At 38.0% G+C, this 19,624-nt stretch overlaps 1 protein-coding gene across 2 annotated transcripts; it reads left to right on the forward strand.

The window, feature by feature from the left end:
• Positions 1 to 351: 351 nt before the first annotated feature.
• Positions 352 to 19,166, forward strand: LOC134305431 (core histone macro-H2A.1). Of its 2 annotated transcripts, none has more exons than XM_062990140.1 (9): positions 352 to 470; positions 1,744 to 1,932; positions 2,030 to 2,136; positions 2,291 to 2,464; positions 2,625 to 2,729; positions 3,684 to 3,774; positions 4,111 to 4,200; positions 4,794 to 4,968; positions 17,508 to 19,166. In XM_062990140.1, exons 2-9 carry the CDS (start codon positions 1,761 to 1,763, stop codon positions 17,587 to 17,589), a joined length of 996 nt encoding a protein of 331 aa, XP_062846210.1. In that variant the 5' UTR covers positions 352 to 470; positions 1,744 to 1,760; the 3' UTR covers positions 17,590 to 19,166. The 2 variants fall into 2 exon arrangements, with proteins under 2 accessions (XP_062846210.1, XP_062846209.1); XM_062990139.1 differs by lacking the exon at positions 17,508 to 19,166 and adding an exon at positions 5,743 to 6,046.
• The last annotated feature ends 458 nt before the right edge of the window (positions 19,167 to 19,624 follow it).

Here is a 19,624-nt window from a genome sequence, read left to right on the forward strand (position 1 = left end):
TCCGGATCCTGTCATTCATTTCGCGACCGACCCATCATTAATAAATTACTGCATGCACGTGCAATCGTACAATCGCGCAGATGTCCACGATGCACATCGCTAGATTTTTGCATCGCGATGCATCGTGAAACGATGTATCGTTACACCCCTACTAAACACACAGAAACCCTCCGACAGTCCGTTCGACAGCTAGCACAACAAAGCTAACCGTCTCCGCCTGAGCCGGGTTTGTTTGGAACTATTGGAGGGTTACATGAACCACGTGACCGCGTAGCGGCGAGAACAAGGAGTGTCGCAACTCTCTCTCTACCTCTGACAGTACCGTACGCGTTGTACCAGGAAGTAGGAAAGATCAGCTGTTGGGCGGTGCATTGTGGGAGTAAGGATATCGCACTGGTTTACTTCGGTGTCATTGCTACACATCTGATTTGATCTGATTTGATTTGATTTGTGTCTGATCTATATCAGCTGTAAGTGTTGCAGCTGATCGCTCACATAAGGAACTGATTAATAATCTAAGTGTTTGTGTCGGAGCTGCTTCTGTGTGTGTGTGTGTGTGTGTGTGTGTGTGTGTGTGTGTGTGTGGTGTGTGTGTGTGTGTGTGTAGTGTGTGTGTGTGTGTGTGTGTGTGGTGTGTGTGTAGTGTGTGTGTGTGTGTATAGTGTGTGTGTGTGTAGTGTGTAGTATGTAATAGACACATTTGATATAATGTAGTACCTATACCTGGTTTGGTATTAATCACTTAGTTGTTATTGTTGTTTTGTTGTTATAATCGTTATGCAGAACCATAAACAATGTAATTAAATCCTCATTTATTCATGACATTCACTTTTACTTAGTTTTGATGTTTAAACATTTTACATTTACAGCATTTTGCAGAAGCTTTTATCATAAATGACTTTCTGTGAATGTTTATAATCGAAGCTCTTGAGGGCCCTACTAGCTTAAGACGTTTTGAAAACAACACAGTTCAATTAGATGTGAAAAAGTAACTACATATTAAAGTTTATCATTTAAACTGCATTTTGTACAGTTTGTATTAAAATTTATTTTTAGAACTGTTACGTAAACTTGTCTTAAAGTCTTCTACTATGTGTCGTTTAAAACTGAAATCTTTGCATTTTTTACATTCTTTAAATCACATATATACTGTGTGTGTCATGTGTGTGTTCATGTAGTAGATGTAACTGAAACAGATTGGAATAAAGAAACTGATTCATATCAACTATGTTTGACCAAAATTCAGCTAATTATAAATAAAAAATGCTATTTCCATATAAAATACTTTATTCATTATAAAATAAATGTTTAATATAACAACAAATATAATATAACTATATATATATATATATATATATATATATATATAAAGATTTGTTTTACTTTTGAAGTTCTTTTAATCACTATCATAAAGATAGTTTTTAAAATAAAGAAGAAATAATAACTTTTATTCTACCTTAAGCACATTTACTACCATTTGTTCTGTCACTTTATTGCTGAAAGTATTTAGACATCTGACCATCAGCTTGTTAAGTCGTACAGTCATTTTGGAACAGCAGACTATTAAATTCATATAGGTCTGATGTAATGTTGCAGTATAAATTAACCCTAGATTATTATAATCATAATTAAATGTGGTTTATGTGGATGATTATGAAATCACAATGAAAATGGATTTCTGTGAGGTTACTAGTCAATGTTTTTGATTGTTTATTTGTATGATTGATCATTGTTTATGTGCAGATTGTGAGGTGTGAGTTATGTCGACTCGAGGGGAAAAAAAGAAAATTTCAAAGATGTCTCGCTCAGTTAAAGCTGGAGTGATTTTTCCTGTTGGCCGAATGCTGCGCTACATTAAACACAATCTCCCCAAATACAGAGTGGGTGTAGGAGCACCTGTCTACCTTGCGGCTGTCCTTGAATACCTCACCGGTTAGAAAACACACACTGATACACATTCATATTAAGTTCAGTATTATTATGAGTAATTTATTAATAATAAAATGTTTGATGTATGTTTGTGGTGTAGCTGAGATTTTGGAGTTGGCAGGTAATGCGGCACGTGATAATAAGAAGGGGCGTGTTTCACCCCGACACATCCTGCTTGCCATTGCTAATGATGAAGAGCTTAATCAGGTTAGAATCTCAGATCAGTTGGATCACTGTGTGTTGGTGTTTATCTGGGTATTGGTTTTTATTGGTGTGCATGTTAGTGTGTTTACCCTTGTGTTTGTGTTTATTAGTATGTATCAGTGTGTTGGTGTTTATTGGTGTGTTTGTTTTGGTTTAGTTGCTGAGGGGTGTAACAGTTGCTGCAGGAGGAGTTTTACCCAACATTCACCCTGAACTGCTGGCTAAGAAGAAAGGTGCTAAAGCTAAACTGGAGGCTGCCGTTTCTCCACCATCACCCACCAAGAAGAACAGAACCAACAAAACAGCAGCTAAAAATTTCTCCAGAACCAAAGTAAGTGTGACTTTAACCTTTAATTCACCTTCTATTAAGATTTCACACAGTATAACCTGTTTAGACCAAAACATTAAGCTTCCAAATCCCAGTATATGCAAGTAACCAGGCAAATAAAACTACAGTATTCTGATAATGTTTTTTAAAATGTTTATAACAGAAGCGACGTGATGGCAGTAAGAGGATGAGTGCTGACAGTACCACTAACTCTTCATCTGACACTATCACCATACTCTCATCAAAAAGTCTCTTTCTTGGACAGAAGGTATCAAATGTAAAAGATATGAGCCTGAATTTAATCTAAATTCTAATGTTTAATCCTAGGTTTGAATCCTAAATCTAATCTACAGTATTTGCTGCTGCTGTATTATTTTTACTGGATTTAAAATAGGATTGTGTGCTGTTGTTTGAATATCTGAATCTGGTGTTCAAATTTTGTAAATGCTAATGTAAGTCTGTAAACTGTTTATGTGGCCCAAGATCTAATTTTACTTAACTAGGTATTGTCCAAATAATAATAATTTTAGTAGGGTTAGGGTTAGTAAAAGTTTGCAGAAAAAAGAAATTAGAGATGTTATTACACCATTCAAATTGAATTACATTCTAATGTATTAAGTTCTGTATTCTTGCACTATTAGAAGGGGTGTCTACATACATTAGGCAATGTAAATTATAATTATTAGAGCTTGTTCACACCTTGTCTGAACATTTGAGTCAGTATCTTTGTCTTGTCTTGTGTGGGGAGAGTTCTGACATTTTCACATGGTTGTGTGGTGAAGATCTAACTTCACGTCTGTTGTCAATCTCATGATCAGCCTTTCAGTTGCTGTTGCTCCTTAAAATTAAGAGGTTGAAGTAATTTGGGTCCCTTTATAGGGGCGGCCCTTGCTTGGCCTCTGTTATTGATGTGTCAGGAGCATCATCTAACATTCATGACAGTTATAGAGAAATATTCGCTCATCTTACCACCACCGCTTCATTATTCTCAGCCTTTGACTTTATTCAGTTCATAGTGGCTGCATATTAAATAGTCACCATGAGCGCTTCAGTTCTTTCTCAAATACAGTCACCTTTAATAATGCCAAAACAAAACACAACAAACATTTAGCTGCTGTAATGAACATTTTGTACGTTTAGTTTTTCATTACACTGTAACTCTGTGTCTCCATCTGCTGGTCATGCATGATATTTCACAGCATGTTTTGTGTTTGTGTTGTAGCTGCAAGTGGTTCAAGGTGATATTTCCACCATCACCAGTGACGCTGTGGTTCATCCCACTAACTCCACCTTCTACACTGGGGGGGAAGTAGGTAAACCACCTCCACTTACTACTCATACCAAGGAAGATTTTTCCTTTTTTGCTCAATGTTTTGGACCTACTTTTATGTAACTGGAGGTAAAGATGTAGTCACATGTGAATGTGAAAAAGAATATTGTTGGATAATGAGCATCATAAACATTTTAATTTCCAGAAAAGCTTTAATCTTCCTCTAAATTATCTCATAATCGCCTGTTTGTGGTAAGATGTGTGAGCTTGTTTAATGAAATTTTTTGGTGTAAAAACTGGATTTGGTTGATCCATCAACATCGTCTTAGTCACAGTTTGAATCCCACTCACCATTTAAATTGTTTATTATGTTTTTAAGGTGGTGCACTGGAGAAGAAAGGTGGAAAGGAATTTGTTGATGCTGTGCTGGAGCTACGTAAGGAACATGGACCGTTGGAGGTAGCTGGAGGTGAGGAGAAGTGTAAAGTGCACATTTAATTCTAAATTGCTGCTAAACAGTAATTAAAAAAGACAAATTACATTAGCAGAGAACATTAGCAAAGAACATGTAATAATTTTAAACATTAATAATTAATTTAGTTATAACTGTAGACTGTTCTGTTCATTTCTTCTTCATTGTTATTTTTATCCTAATAAAACTGAATAATAATAATACTATAAAATAGAACTACAACAAACCCTGTGCTGGATTGCCACCCTCTCTTGGGTGTATCTTTGCCTTTGACTTTGTATTTCCTGGGTGGCTCCAGAGCCACTTCGACCGTGATCAGGCTGAGTAAATTATAAACAAGGATAAACAGTATGAGGTGAATGATCAGATTCTGACTCATTATTGCCCCCTGCTGTTGTAAATGTAGTATGGAGATATAAAAGCCCACGTTAGAGATAAACTCACATTTACAACACTTGTGTGTCTGTGCTGTGATGTAGTGCTGAAAAACAATCTCACTGTTTCAGTCCTATAATATTTAATAATCACATTTTTTACTTTACTGTGTGTCATCTATTGGAATCGTAAACACGTGTTTTATTTGTGTGTAGCGGCACTGACAGAAGGTTTTGGTCTCCCGGCAAAATATGTAATCCACTGTAACAGTCCCAGTTGGGGATCCGATAAGTGTGAGGAACTACTGGAAAAAACAGTAAAGAATTGCCTCGCCCTCACTGATGAGAAAAAACTAAAATCTGTGGCCTTTCCTTCCATTGGAAGTGGCAGGTAAAATAGAACACCACACCAATACCACATCACCACAACACCAGCATTAGTAAATCACCACATCAACACCACACCAACACCACATCAACATCACAACACCAATACCACATCAACACCATATCACCACACCACCAACATTAGTAAATCACCACATCACCACAACACCAATACCACATCAACACCATATCACCGCACCACCAACATTAGTTAATCACCACATGATCTTGCCAGTTCCATGTTAACACCACACAACGTGACGTGGCAGCGGTAGTTCAGTGGTTCTGGTACTGGATTAGTTATTGGAAGGTCACTGGCTTTAGCTCTAACACTGCTAGGTTTTTACTGTGGGCCCCTGAGCAAGGCCCTTAACCCTCAATTGCTTGCATTATATTCAGTCACAATTAAAGGTGCTAGTTCTGTCTTTTTTTAACCAAAACCAACTGTCATTAGTTGATGGTAATCCAATGACCATCAAGCCCACATAAAGATTTATTACATAAAAAACAGCATTAATCATCGAAATTCAGGTCAGCATGTCTTATATTATTAATATTTTTTGTAAAAAAAAAAAAAAAAACACTAACTGCATTCATGTCAAAGCATATGTGATCCTGCACTTACAGGTGTAAGTGTTTTATATGTAATACATCTTATTACATATTAATATTTTAATCAGAACATCCATTAGCATGTAGCTGAAACTTCCACTAAACTTTACTTGATTATTATAATTTCATACATGGTGTGCTTTCTTTTTTCTCTGTTGGTTTATAGGAATGGTTTTCCGAAGCAGACAGCTGCTCAGCTAATCCTCAAATCTATCAACAGCTATTTTGTCTCCACCATGTCATCTTCCATCAAAACTGTTTATTTCGTCCTGTTTGACAATGAGAGTATTGGAATCTATGCACATGAAATGGCTAAACTTAATGCAAACTGAAAGCAATGCTACCTAATCCTGAGTTAATACATTTAAGTGAGTTTTACCTCACATCTTCATGCGAGAATTGTAGAACGACTCTAAGACAAGATCAGACTTTTTTACAATGGATTAATTGGAAAATATTATCACAACAGATGCAGAACACAAAAACAAACACGTTTTTTTTTTTTCAAGTTAGAGTAGCTCATTAATCTTATATAATATCTATCTAATATATATATATATATATACAGTGTATCACAAAAGTGAGTACACCCCTCACATTTCTGCAAATATTTTATTATATCTTTTCATGGGACAACACTATAGAACTAAAACTTGGATATAACTTAGAGTAGTCAGTGTACAACTTGTATAGCAGTGTAGATTTACTGTCTTCTGAAAATAACTCAACACACAGCCATTAATGTCTAAATGGCTGGCAACATAAGTGAGTACACCCCACAGTGAACATGTCCAAATTGTGCCCAAAGTGTCAATATTTTGTGTGACCACCATTATTATCCAGCACTGCCTTAACCCTCCTGGGCATGGAATTCACCAGAGCTGCACAGGTTGCTACTGGAATCCTCTTCCACTCCTCCATGATGACATCACGGAGCTGGTGGATGTTAGACACCTTGAACTCCTCCACCTTCCACTTGAGGATGCGCCACAGGTGCTCAATTGGGTTTAGTCCATCAACTTTACCTTCAGCTTCCTCAGCAAGGCAGTTGTCATCTTGGAGGTTGTGTTTGGGGTCGTTATCCTGTTGGAAAACTGCCATGAGGCCCAGTTTTCGAAGGGAGGGGATCATGCTCTGTTTCAGAATGTCACAGTACATGTTGGAATTCATGTTTCCCTCAATGAACTGCAGCTCCCCAGTGCCAGCAACACTCATGCAGCCCAAGACCATGATGCTACCACCACCATGCTTGACTGTAGGCAAGATACAGTTGTCTTGGTACTTCTCACCAGGGCGCCGCCACACATGCTGGACACCATCTGAGCCAAACAAGTTTATCTTGGTCTCGTCAGACCACAGGGCATTCCAGTAATCCATGTTCTTGGACTGCTTGTCTTCAGCAAACTGTTTGCGGGCTTTCTTGTGTGTCAGCTTCCTTCTGGGATGACGACCATGCAGACCGAGTTGATGCAGTGTGCGGCGTATGGTCTGAGCACTGACAGGCTGACCTCCCACGTCTTCAACCTCTGCAGCAATGCTGGCAGCACTCATGTGTCTATTTTTTAAAGCCAACCTCTGGATATGATGCCGAACACGTGGTCTCAAACAATTCCATTTCTCACATCCTCAGAGAGTTCTTTGCCATGAGGTGCCATGTTGAATATCCAGTGGCCAGTATGAGAGAATTGTACCCAAAACACCAAATTTAACAGCCCTGCTCCCAATTTACACCTGGGACCTTGACACATGACACCAGGGAGGGACAACGACACATTTGGGCACAATTTGGACATATTCACTGTGGGGTGTACTCACTTATGTTGCAGCTATTTAGACATTAATGGCTGTGTGTTGAGTTATTTTCAGAAGACAGTAAATCTACACTGCTATACAAGTTGTACACTGACTACTCTAAGTTATATCCAAGTTTCATGTCTATAGTGTTGTCCCATGAAAAGATATAATAAAATATTTGCAGAAATGTGAGGGGTGTACTCACTTTTGTGATACACTGTGTATATATATATATATATACAGTGTATCACAAAAGTGAGTACACCCCTCACATTTCTGCAGATATTTAAGTATATCTTTTCATGGGACAACACTGACAAAATGACACTTTGACACAATGAAAAGTAGTCTGTGTGCAGCTTATATAACAGTGTAAATTTATTCCTCCCTCAAAATAACTCAATATACAGCCATTAATGTCTAAACCACCGGCAACAAAAGTGAGTACACCCCTTAGTGAAAGTTCCTGAAGTGTCAATATTTTGTGTGGCCACCATTATTTCCCAGAACTGCCTTAACTCTCCTGGGCATGGAGTTTACCAGAGCTTCACAGGTTGCCAGTGGAATGCTTTTCCACTCCTCCATGACGACATCACGGAGCTGGCGGATATTCAAGACTTTGCGCTCCTCCACCTTCCGCTTAAGGATGCCCCAAAGATGTTCTATTGGGTTTAGGTCTGGAGACATGCTTGGCCAGTCCATCACCTTTACCCTCAGCCTCTTCAATAAAGCAGTGGTCGTCTTAGAGGTGTGTTTGGGGTCATTATCATGCTGGAACACTGCCCTGCGACCCAGTTTCCGGAGGGAGGGGATCATGCTCTGCTTCAGTATTTCACAGTACATATTGGAGTTCATGTGTCCCTCAATGAAATGTAACTCCCCAACACCTGCTGCACTCATGCAGCCCCAGACCATGGCATTCCCACCACCATGCTTGACTGTAGGCATGACACACTTATCTTTGTACTCCTCACCTGATTGCTGCCACACATGCTTGAGACCATCTGAACCAAACAAATTAATCTTGGTCTCATCAGACCATAGGACATGGTTCCACTAATCCATGTCCTTTGTTGACATGTCTTCAGCAAACTGTTTGCGGGCTTTCTTGTGTAGAGACTTCAGAAGAGGCTTCCTTCTGGGGTGACAGCCATGCAGACCAATTTGATGTAGTGTGCAGCGTATGGTCTGAGCACTGACAGGCTGACCCCCCACCTTTTCAATCTCTGCAGCAATGCTGACAGCACTCCTGCGCCTATCTTTCAAAGACAGCAGTTGGCTGTGACGCTGAGCACGTGCACTCAGCTTCTTTGGACGACCAACGCAAGGTCTGTTCTGAGTGGACCCTGCTCTTTTAAAACGCTGGATGATCTTGGCCACTGTGCTGCAGCTCAGTTTCAGGGTGTTGGCAATCTTCTTGTAGCCTTGGCCATCTTCATGTAGCGCAACAATTCGTCTTTTAAGATCCTCAGAGAGTTCTTTGCCATGAGGTGCCATGTTGGAACTTTCAGTGACCAGTATGAGAGAGTGTGAGAGCTGTACTACTAATTTGAACACACCTGCTCCCTATGCACACCTGAGACCTAGTAACACTAACAAATCACATGACATTTTGGAGGGAAAATGACAAGCAGTGCTCAATTTGGACATTTAGGGGTGTAGTCTCTTAGGGGTGTACTCACTTTTGTTGCCGGTGGTTTAGACATTAATGGCTGTATATTGAGTTATTTTGAGGGAAGAATAAATTTACACTGTTATATAAGCTGCACACAGACTACTTTTCATTGTGTCAAAGTGTCATTTTGTCAGTGTTGTCCCATGAAAAGATATACTTAAATATCTGCAGAAATGTGAGGGGTGTACTCACTTTTGTGATACACTGTATATATATACAGGGGTTGGACAAAATAACTGAAACACCTGGTTTTAGACCACAATAATTTATTAGTATGGTGTAGGGCCTCCTTTTGCGGCCAATACAGCGTCAATTCGTCTTGGAAATGACGTATACAAGTCCTGCACAGTGGTCAGAGGGATTTTAAGCCATTCTTCTTGCAGGATAGTGGCCAGGTCACTACGTGATGCTGGTGGAGGAAAACGTTTCCTGACTCGCTTCTCCAAAACACCCCAAAGTGGCTCAATAATATTTAGATCTGGTGACTGTGCAGGCCATGGGAGATGTTCAACTTCACTTTCATGTTCATCAAACCAATCTTTCACCAGTCTTGCTGTGTGTATTGGTGCATTGTCATCCTGATACACGGCACCGCCTTCAGGATACAATGTTTGAACCATTGGATGCACATGGTCCTCCAGAATGGTTCGGTAGTCCTTGGCAGTGACGCGCCCATCTAGCACAAGTATCGGGCCAAGGGAATGCCATGATATGGCAGCCCAAACCATCACTGATCCACCCCCATGCTTCACTCTGGGCATGCAACAGTCTGGGTGGTACGCTTCTTTGGGGCTTCTCCACACCGTAACTCTCCCGGATGTGGGGAAAACAGTAAAGGTGGACTCATCAGAGAACAATACATGTTTCACATTGTCCACAGCCCAAGATTTGCGCTCCTTGCACCATTGAAACTGACGTTTGGCATCGGCACGAGTGACCGAAGGTTTGGCTATAGCAGCCCGGCCGTGTATATCGACCCTGTGGAGCTCCCGACGGACAGTTCTGGTGGAAACAGGAGAGTTGAGGTGCACATTTAATTCTGCCGTGATTTGGGCAGCCGTGGTTTTATGTTTTTTGGATACGATCCGGGTTAGCACCCGAACATCCCTTTCAGACAGCTTCCTCTTGTGTCCACAGTTAATCCTGTTGGATGTGGTTTGTCCTTCTTGGTGGTATGCTGACATTACCCTGGATACCGTGGCTCTTGATACATCACAAAGACTTGCTGTCTTGGTCACAGATGCGCCAGCAAGACGTGCACCAACAATTTGTCCTCTTTTGAACTCTGGTATGTCACCCATAATGTTGTGTGCATTGCAATATTTTGAGCAAAACTGTGCTCTTACCCTGCTAATTGAACCTTCACACTCTGCTCTTACTGGTGCAATGTGCAATTAATGAAGATTGGCCACCAGACTGGTCCAATTTAGCCATGAAACCTCCCACACTAAAATGACAGGTGTTTCAGTTATTTTGTCCAACCCCTGTATATATACTGTATATATATATATACACACACATACACAAAGTTTATTCCTGTTCTGCACCCGGCATTCCATTACCAGGCTCTGGATCCACCACTGCCCTGATCAGAATGAAGCGCTTGCTAAGGTAAATGAATGAATGAAAGTAGAACTGTTTTATAGAAAGTAGAACTGTATTATAGACTGTAGTGAGCAGATCAGTTTGATTTCACCTTAGAGCTTCAAAAACTACAGTCACTCCTGTCTGATAGGGTTAGGGTTGAATTATAATTAGATTTTTCTTTTGATCATATATTTATTCTGTATTAGATGTTATACTGAGTTGATCTGCATTCCTAAATGTTGAATAAAACTCCAGCAGGTCAGATGAAGTTCTGTGCAGTAAATAGTTTTGCTCTGCACTTTTATTGGGGGTCTGGAGATTAGGACGAGGCCTTCCAGATCACTTCCCCCTTCACCCTTCTAAAGCGGGCTCTGTGTAATCTTCAGAAGGTCAGAAGGTCCTGATAAAGTGGAGGCTCTCTGGTACTGAATCTGCTAATCATTAGAGCTGAAGGACATAGCAGTACACAGAACGGATCTCTCGAAATGTTCACTTTTCACTCACGCAAACACCCAATAATGTCAAATTACAATTAATCAGTCAGATCAGAGCATGGTCCTGTATCCTCTTCTCATTTTCGGGTTACCAGCAAACTCTGGTTTCTTTCCATCATCCATTCATTTATTACAAAAAATAAACAGAAACGTTTCTGATCCTGGTGAGAAGCTCATATGCAAATAAAAATCCATATGAGGTTCAACAGTGCCGCAAATTTATTCACATTTAATCCAGCATGTTTCTTGTGATTAAATTCAAACTCATGATTTGATCTTCCCAAACATCACTTTTATACAGTAGTAAAATGTAGTAAACTGTACATCATTCTGCACTGCTGAACAGCACAAAAAAAGCTTTTATTACAACAATCACAGAGCTTATATTATATTCAATATTTTATTCATTTGTCACTGTTAACACAATAAACACATTTTCACAGACATACGGTTAGGATTAACTAACTTAAAAATAATACTGAAATACTGAAGCTAAACAGTCTAAAAATACTAAAATGTGTGGGCAGTTAAGGTAAAAATAAGAAATGTCCTGTTTTTAAAGATTAAAATTAAAATGCACTTATGATAAACTATTTAAAGCAGTAATAACACAGTTGTGAAGAAACCCAAAAAAAGTCAAACTGAAATGTGGGTTGGAAAATGATAAATTAATGATTTTTCCAAGGTAAAAGAATTCATGATTTTTTTCTGATTACCTGAAGCCCTGCAGCAGTGACTCAGACAGTTTAAAGCATTTGACTCTGAATGAATGTAGATCAGATGAGTAAGCCTGGCAGTAGTGCTATGCTAACGCTAACCTGTAGCAACCTGCTTGTGCAGTGTATATTTGAGCGCTCTGACAGCGTAAATGATGCCTATCAACGCAGCGCGGCGTGTAATGAAAAGAAATCACCTTCATAGAAAGCTGAGAGCAAAAAACCCACTGCTTTGATCGAGCACTAATCCAAGCGAACTGTGGCGTAACCTTTCCTGTCTCTTTATTTTGGATGACATTAGCGTGTTAGCGATTCATGTTTGCTGAGCTGTTTATGCAAGTCAGTCACCCGGGAGAAAGCAAGGGCCCGGCCTGGGGCCAATCACATCCTCACTTCCACTTACTAACTCTGCACTGCAGAGGGGGCGGGGTCAGTCAGGTGTGTTCTTACCTACCACCCAGGTAGATTAAGGGTGCAGGGCTGAATGGGGAAAGGGATGAAGAGGGGGTGTTTAAAAAATCTGGGCTAGTTGGATGAAGCCCCAGGGGTCAGACGGGTGTGGTCTTCAATAATTACTTCTACAAACATCATCAGAATTACTCACACAATACTGTTTTAAACCCTAGACCTCATTTTCAGCTACAGAGAGAATGCAAATAGAACATTATCACAGCATTCAGGAATATAATTTTTGTCCCTCTCAGCAAATGGGAAAAAGAAGAGAGAAATTACTAAACTGGGAGGAAAGGGAGTAAAAACAAAATAATAATAATAAATTATTTTATTGTTACAGTTGCACTCAGCTTGATGGGTCAGGCCCTAAAGTCCATACATGACGCTGCAGATTAAAAGAGCAGGTTTGTGGACTAGTGCAGCCAGGACACAAGCTGGGGACTAAACACTCTTGACTGGGCCACCGGGGTGAAGGGGGTCTGATGCTGAAAAACCCAAAACATCCAATGACCCCAGGATGCATCACTGATGATGTGTCCCACCATGCACCTGTAGGACGTATTATTGAAGTTGGTGCTTGTGTGTCAGACTTAAGTGGTTGCAAGTGTTACAAGATTTGAAAAAAGTTAGTAATTATTTAATTCTATAACATTTAAAAACATCAGTAAAGTATTTCTTGTGATTGTTTCAAGGGTTTTTAGGGTCATTTTCATTTCCTCCTCTGTCTACATTAAACATTTTACTGACACCGTCTCACTGACTGTCTAGTGCAAATGGTTCTAACATTGCACTGGTTATTAAAAATATGAAACGTATTCATTTATTTGGCCTTTGCGCCTCAAACTTCTGACAGCTGCCTGTATGACTGATGAGTTGAACATGATTCCGTTTCCTATTTTCACTCTAAACCAGAAGTTCTGTCAGAGATAAAAGTCTTTAACCTGTGCAAAAATCCAGTTAACCATCTAGTGATGATCAGCTGACAGCTCAGGCTGACAACCCGCTCTTTACCCAAGTGTTTAACATTTAATGCTTAAAGTTCGATAGTCACAGACACAGATCATTAACCTTTGGCCCAAAGTTTTTTTTTTGTACAATTTTGAGCAGGTATTTGAACTGGTTTTAAAACCTGGTGTTTGTTATCAACAAGCCTGTGCATGTACAGAACACTTTACTGCCCAGGTTCAGATCTGAGAGGCCATTATCATTTTTCTCTCTATTAAGTCAGTAGAAGTAGGTACATTTTTAAGCACCTCCCTAACCCTAACCCTCCCTAACTACTTCTTCAAGGAGGCCAAATATTCCAAACTGGTAAATGCTGCTAGAAGAAACCCTAAACATAGACAAACCTTCTTCTCGTACAGGTTGCTTGGGCCTTTTTTACAAAGGGAACTTCAGAGTAGGAAAAAGACCAGAAATCCTACAGTGTATGGATGCCACGCCAACTTTTCTCTAGTTTGGTACAGCGGGTCTTTATTCTGCAGGTTGATACAGTGGGTTGTTGGAGTGTAACTACCACACACAATATAGGCTGTAATTCTGAAAGTTTTGTAAAAGTTCAGGTAATTACAGGTGACGAGAAATCTCTCTCTTTGTGTTATTGTGTTCAGAAGTATTCAGACAGACTAACACACCCACTGCATTCATGTCTCGGCACTAATGAGGTGAAAGTAATTATGCAACAGTTTTCTGACCTTTTCTATCATTAAGACAGTAGAAAGATCTGGACCAACCAGCACAGGAAGTGAAAACATTTTAAAAAATAGCAGTCTGAATTCATGATGCACTTAACCCTTATTCGCACAGAATTACTTCATCACTGCTACTGAAAGTAACAACAAATAAAAACAAAGGATATACAACTTATTTACATGAACTATTTTCATTTTATTTCATCGTCAATCCATGAGAATCTTATTGGGGTTTCTTTTGATTGATAAATAGGGTACACAATATACGCTATACACACAATATACATTATATACTATACACACAATATACACTATACACACTATACACAATATACACAACATGGACTATACACACAACATACACTATACACACAATATACACTATTCACACTTTATATACAATATACACTATACACAACATATACTATACACACAACATACACTATACACACAATATACACTACACACAATATACACTATTCACACTTTATACACAATATACACTATACACAACATACACTATAAACACAATATACACTTTATACACTATACACAACATACACTATAAACACAATATACACTATACACACAATATACACTTTATACACAATATACACTATACACACAATATACACTTTATACACAATATACACTATACACACAATATACACTTTATACACTTTATACACAATATACACACTATACACACAATATACACTTTATACAAATTGTATACACAAAATGTACACTATATATGATTGACACACATTATACACACAATGCACTACATACAATTAGCATTATGTAATTTGGATACTTTTATTATATGTGTCTGCATAAATGTGTATAAACTGGTGGTTACTCAGATGTACGTAAGCCAGAAATCACAGCAGTTCAAAATAAGTTTCAGCTCTTAAGAGGTTTGACGAATATGAGCTCTGATCAGTAATGTTATTGTGTAGAGTTCAGGTTTAGGACCAGGAGGAACTACAGGAACTAGAGGATTAATGCCTCTCCTCAGTTCTGCTGCAGTTTATACACAGTCATGATGAAGCTTTAATAGAAGAAAAGCTGCAGGCGGAACAACCATCAGGTTCTTAACCACTGGGTTCTGTGCTACACATTCTTTATTGCTGTAATGATATCAGTACTTATACCTAATTACATCTTTAACTGACGGATCCTGTCAGATAGAGGAAGTAAATCACAGCTCATCTGGAAACAGTTCAGAACAAACCAGATACACCACTTTCACTAAAATATTGCTGGTTCTGTTTAACGTCTGTCCATCAACATAGTAGCATTTATAATTAACGCTCAGTTCCAACCTTCAACACTCCACAACATCAACATTTAAATACTGACAGCTGCAGTAAATCCATCACCAAAAATAAAATGTGTGTGATTGGTTCATCACTGATGTTTCTAACTGAATCCAAGTGTAAATGAATGCAGAAAAATGTTAACTCTGTAGAACAAAAAAAAAAAAATGATTTTAAAATAATGAACATTTTTAATTTGATAAATTACAGTACATTCATGACTAATTTCATTCCCCTTTAAAGCACAGATAATAACATCTCAAGCAATGTAGAGTGAAAAATAAGAAAAAGCTATTTTTAGTGTTAAATACAATAAAGCACCAAAATTACTTAAAATATTAAATTAATTAAAAACAAAGCTAGAATGTTTAAACATTCTACAAAAATATAAAATAAAAAGTGTTTTTTTAATGTAATGTAGACGTGAGTATCAGTGGGTGAAAGCAGAGAGCAGGTGTTGATTTGCTGTTGGACAAAGCTGGAACAATTTTGTAATCATAATTAAACATTTAAACATTAGTTTTCATTTCTAAAGGCAGTAAAATGCCATTTTTAACATTTTCAATTTTCAACACTGTTCCTTTACATGCTTATACACAGTAAATGAGATATTTGTATTAACATAACAAACTTTGACCTAAAAATACTAGTTTTTTATTCCTTTAATTCTACACTAACACTCTATAGAACAGTCCTGTAGGGGGCAAATACTCCCATTCTAGAGCTTTAAATAAAACAATGACGATCCTACAGGATTACCAAACGCACTGCATGACCAGAAGTAACTGGACACTTGAAATTGAGCTGCTTGAACATCTTATTCCAAACATCCTATTTTTATTTCATACACTAAATAGACACTATACTGCATACACTATATAAAATCTTATATAAAATATACATTATATACACACTACACAGTAAACACACTGCATACACCATAACCAACATACAATATACACTGTACATACACGCTATACACTACACTATACAGTATACTCTCTCAGGTTTTGTGTAACAGTGATGGCGACGTCTAGACTAAGCGGCTGCTGCCATTAATCCAATTGAGCTGCTATGAATCCTGGTGAAACCTGATCAGATGCTCGCTCTGGGAGTAAGCAGGATTGATTAGACAATGCTCTTGGGCTGATCCTCTCTGATGCTTGCGGCATGCTAATACATTCTCATTGTCCTACACATTCAGAACATGACACCCGTTCGGACGTCTCTGTCTGATGATGCTATGCCATGCAAGGCTAACCTATGTTCTTCCTCTGTCTAAACCAATCACACTGGGATCTACTTACAGCTTTATTACTTTACGCTCTTCTTTTACGCTCTATCTTTTTTACTGAAATATCCAGTACCTGATAAGCAGCCAATAAAACATCACATCAGAATAACTGATGATTCCACAGGTATGTAAACCTGCACGTTCTTATAATCTGTCATGTTTTTAGTGATTAGAGATGCCAATTCCTTTTTAATATACCAAACAGTATCATTCATTTATGTTTATTAATCCCTGATCACAACGTATCACATTAAACCAGGCCTGAATCCCCAGGACTGGATCAACACACGTAGACTGATAACATCAGGGTAGATAAATATTATCAGTTAAACACAGTTTATATATTAAATAGAGATCTGAGATTAAATCATTTTGTGACAAAACCAGGTTTGTTTACCGAGAGTTAATTTAAAGTCTACAGTATGTTTACAGGAGTGGGCCGGTCCAATTACATTCTGGGTAAAAAATTCTAAAATCTATGGGTATCGCCCTATCTCACGTACACTGTTCTCCATAATAATAAGTTTAATGTATTAATAATATGAATGTCGAATTTGTACACCGTGTGCAACAATAATTCACACTTTAATAATACTCATTATAATGTTAATAGTTAATTGGCTAAGAAATACTTTATATAATTCAGAAACACAGTTTTCTTTAGTTGTATTATTTTTATTTGAATATCTTTCTAATTTTGACATAAAAAAAAGGCACCAGACATTTAGATTTGTTAATGTTGAGCAGAACGCCTTTATTCATCTCACATACAGGTGTACAGCACAATGAAATGTATTTTCTAATGATGTAAAACCATCTTTGACTCATTTGATTGCAGACAGGATGAATCTCGAGATATTTTACGTTCTTTCTGGTCAACTTCATTTTATTTGTAATGTGTGCAGCAGGTGGTTTTGCATCGTCTTGTTAATAAATGCTGGACGTCCCTGGAAAAGACGTCATCATGAAGGAAGCACATGTTGTTAAAAAATCTCAACGTACTTTTCTAAATTAACGCTGCATCACAGATGTGGAAACGACCTTCAACAAGGACACCTACACCCCCATACCATGGCACACCCTGGCGCTGACCCCCATACCATGGCACACCCTGGCACTGACCCCCCATACCATGGCACACCCTGGCACTGAGCCCAAAGAACTGGACACACTAGATCACTGTAAAACAAAAGATACTTCAGCCTCGCAGTGTGTGCATGTGTCACTGAGGCTCGTACACCATACAAGACAAATTTAATGAGCCAGTAAACAAAAGCCCAACACAAACAGTATTTAAAGGATCTTCCAGCTGCAGCACGTTACTGCTCATGAGACGCAGAGTCTGTCTGATTAAAGGGTCGTCTGCACCCACATGCTGTCCATTAGTGGCAGGGTAAACGGGCAATGATGTCTGTGATCTGATCCTCCAGCAAAGGTCCATGACAGGTGGATCTGTTAGAAGTGGATGCAGTTTTGTTGTGTGTGTGTTTGTGTGTGTGTGTCTATGTGTGTGTTTTGGTCAGCAAATAATATTTCTAGCCTAGCTGACACTGACCCTAGAATTAAATCCTGGGTATCACTGATGACAGGAGGGTTTGGGGTGAATTCTTTTTGAGCTGAATATCAAATCAAATCACTTTATTGTCACGTCACATTAACACAGGTGTGAAAGGTGAGTGAAATGCTTAGGTGCTCAGTCCCTCACAGTTGCAATACACATTAATTACAAAAATATACACATTAACTTACATAAAAACTAGCACTATTTGTTCAATATATACAGGACTTTTTATGTGCAGCTGTACAAAATTAGGAAAAGTGAATGAATATAAATATATAAAATAAAATTGGAATAATAAGTCTGAAATGTACAGTTATTGTGCAAGATATGAATTACACATGGTAAAGTGCAGAGTGCAGAATGGGTTGTGTGGGGTGTGTATGGTGGGGGGAAAATGAAAGTTTCTGGGATGATCTGACAGTGAGGAGAATCTAACAGCGCACTTTAACTTCCTCCTGCTTTATCAGACTGATCAGATTGTAGTAGGGACGTTCGTACTAAGTGCCCTCATTAGGTAAGAATGTGTTTATTTTCTGTCTACAGCCGTGACCTGAAACAGAGCAGTGAGACCTCCGGTCAACAAGGATTAGCCAAGAGCATGCTCGAACATGCACACACACACACACACACACACACACATCCCTTGGGGAGACGGCTCATGCTAATAAAGCCTAACGCCAATAGCAATTAGCCAGAATTAGCCTCTGTTAATCCCTAATGAGGCAGGTGAATGAGTGTCTGAGCTGTGTACTCAATTAACACAATACTCCCCCAAACACTCATACACCCCACAAACAATTAAACCCCTAAACACACACACACATACACACACACACACACTAATGTTGAGTCCTCAGTTTAAAAATGCTCGATTTTAGGTCCGCTTGATTTTACCATTTTCATTGTCCAGGGTGGGTTACTGGGACACTTGACCCACTTTGACCCTGACCAGGTTAGAACAATAGTAAAACATGAAAATGAATAAATGATAATAACATTAGAAAATTATCCAATATTATTAACACAATAATTATTTAAGATGAACTAAACTAAATAATAACTGCAGTAAATAATAATAATAACTACATTAATAATAATAATAGTAAGAATAATAACTACATTCTTATTAAAAATAATAATAATAATAATACCTACATTAATAATAATAATAATAACTACACTAAATAATAATAATAATAACTACATTATTATTATTAATAATAATAATAATAATTAAATTAACAATAATAATAACTACACTAAATAAAAATAATAATAATAACTACATTAATAAGAATAATAATAATAATAACTACACTAATAATAATAACTGCACTAAATAATAATAATAATAACTACATTAATAATAATAATAATAACTACATTAATAATAATAATAATAACTGCACTAAATAATAATAATAATTACATTAATAATAATAATAATAATGTGCAGCACAG

This window comes from Trichomycterus rosablanca, unplaced genomic scaffold (assembly GCF_030014385.1).
Source record: "Trichomycterus rosablanca isolate fTriRos1 unplaced genomic scaffold, fTriRos1.hap1 scaffold_137, whole genome shotgun sequence".
Classification (NCBI taxonomy): domain Eukaryota; kingdom Metazoa; phylum Chordata; class Actinopteri; order Siluriformes; family Trichomycteridae; genus Trichomycterus; species Trichomycterus rosablanca.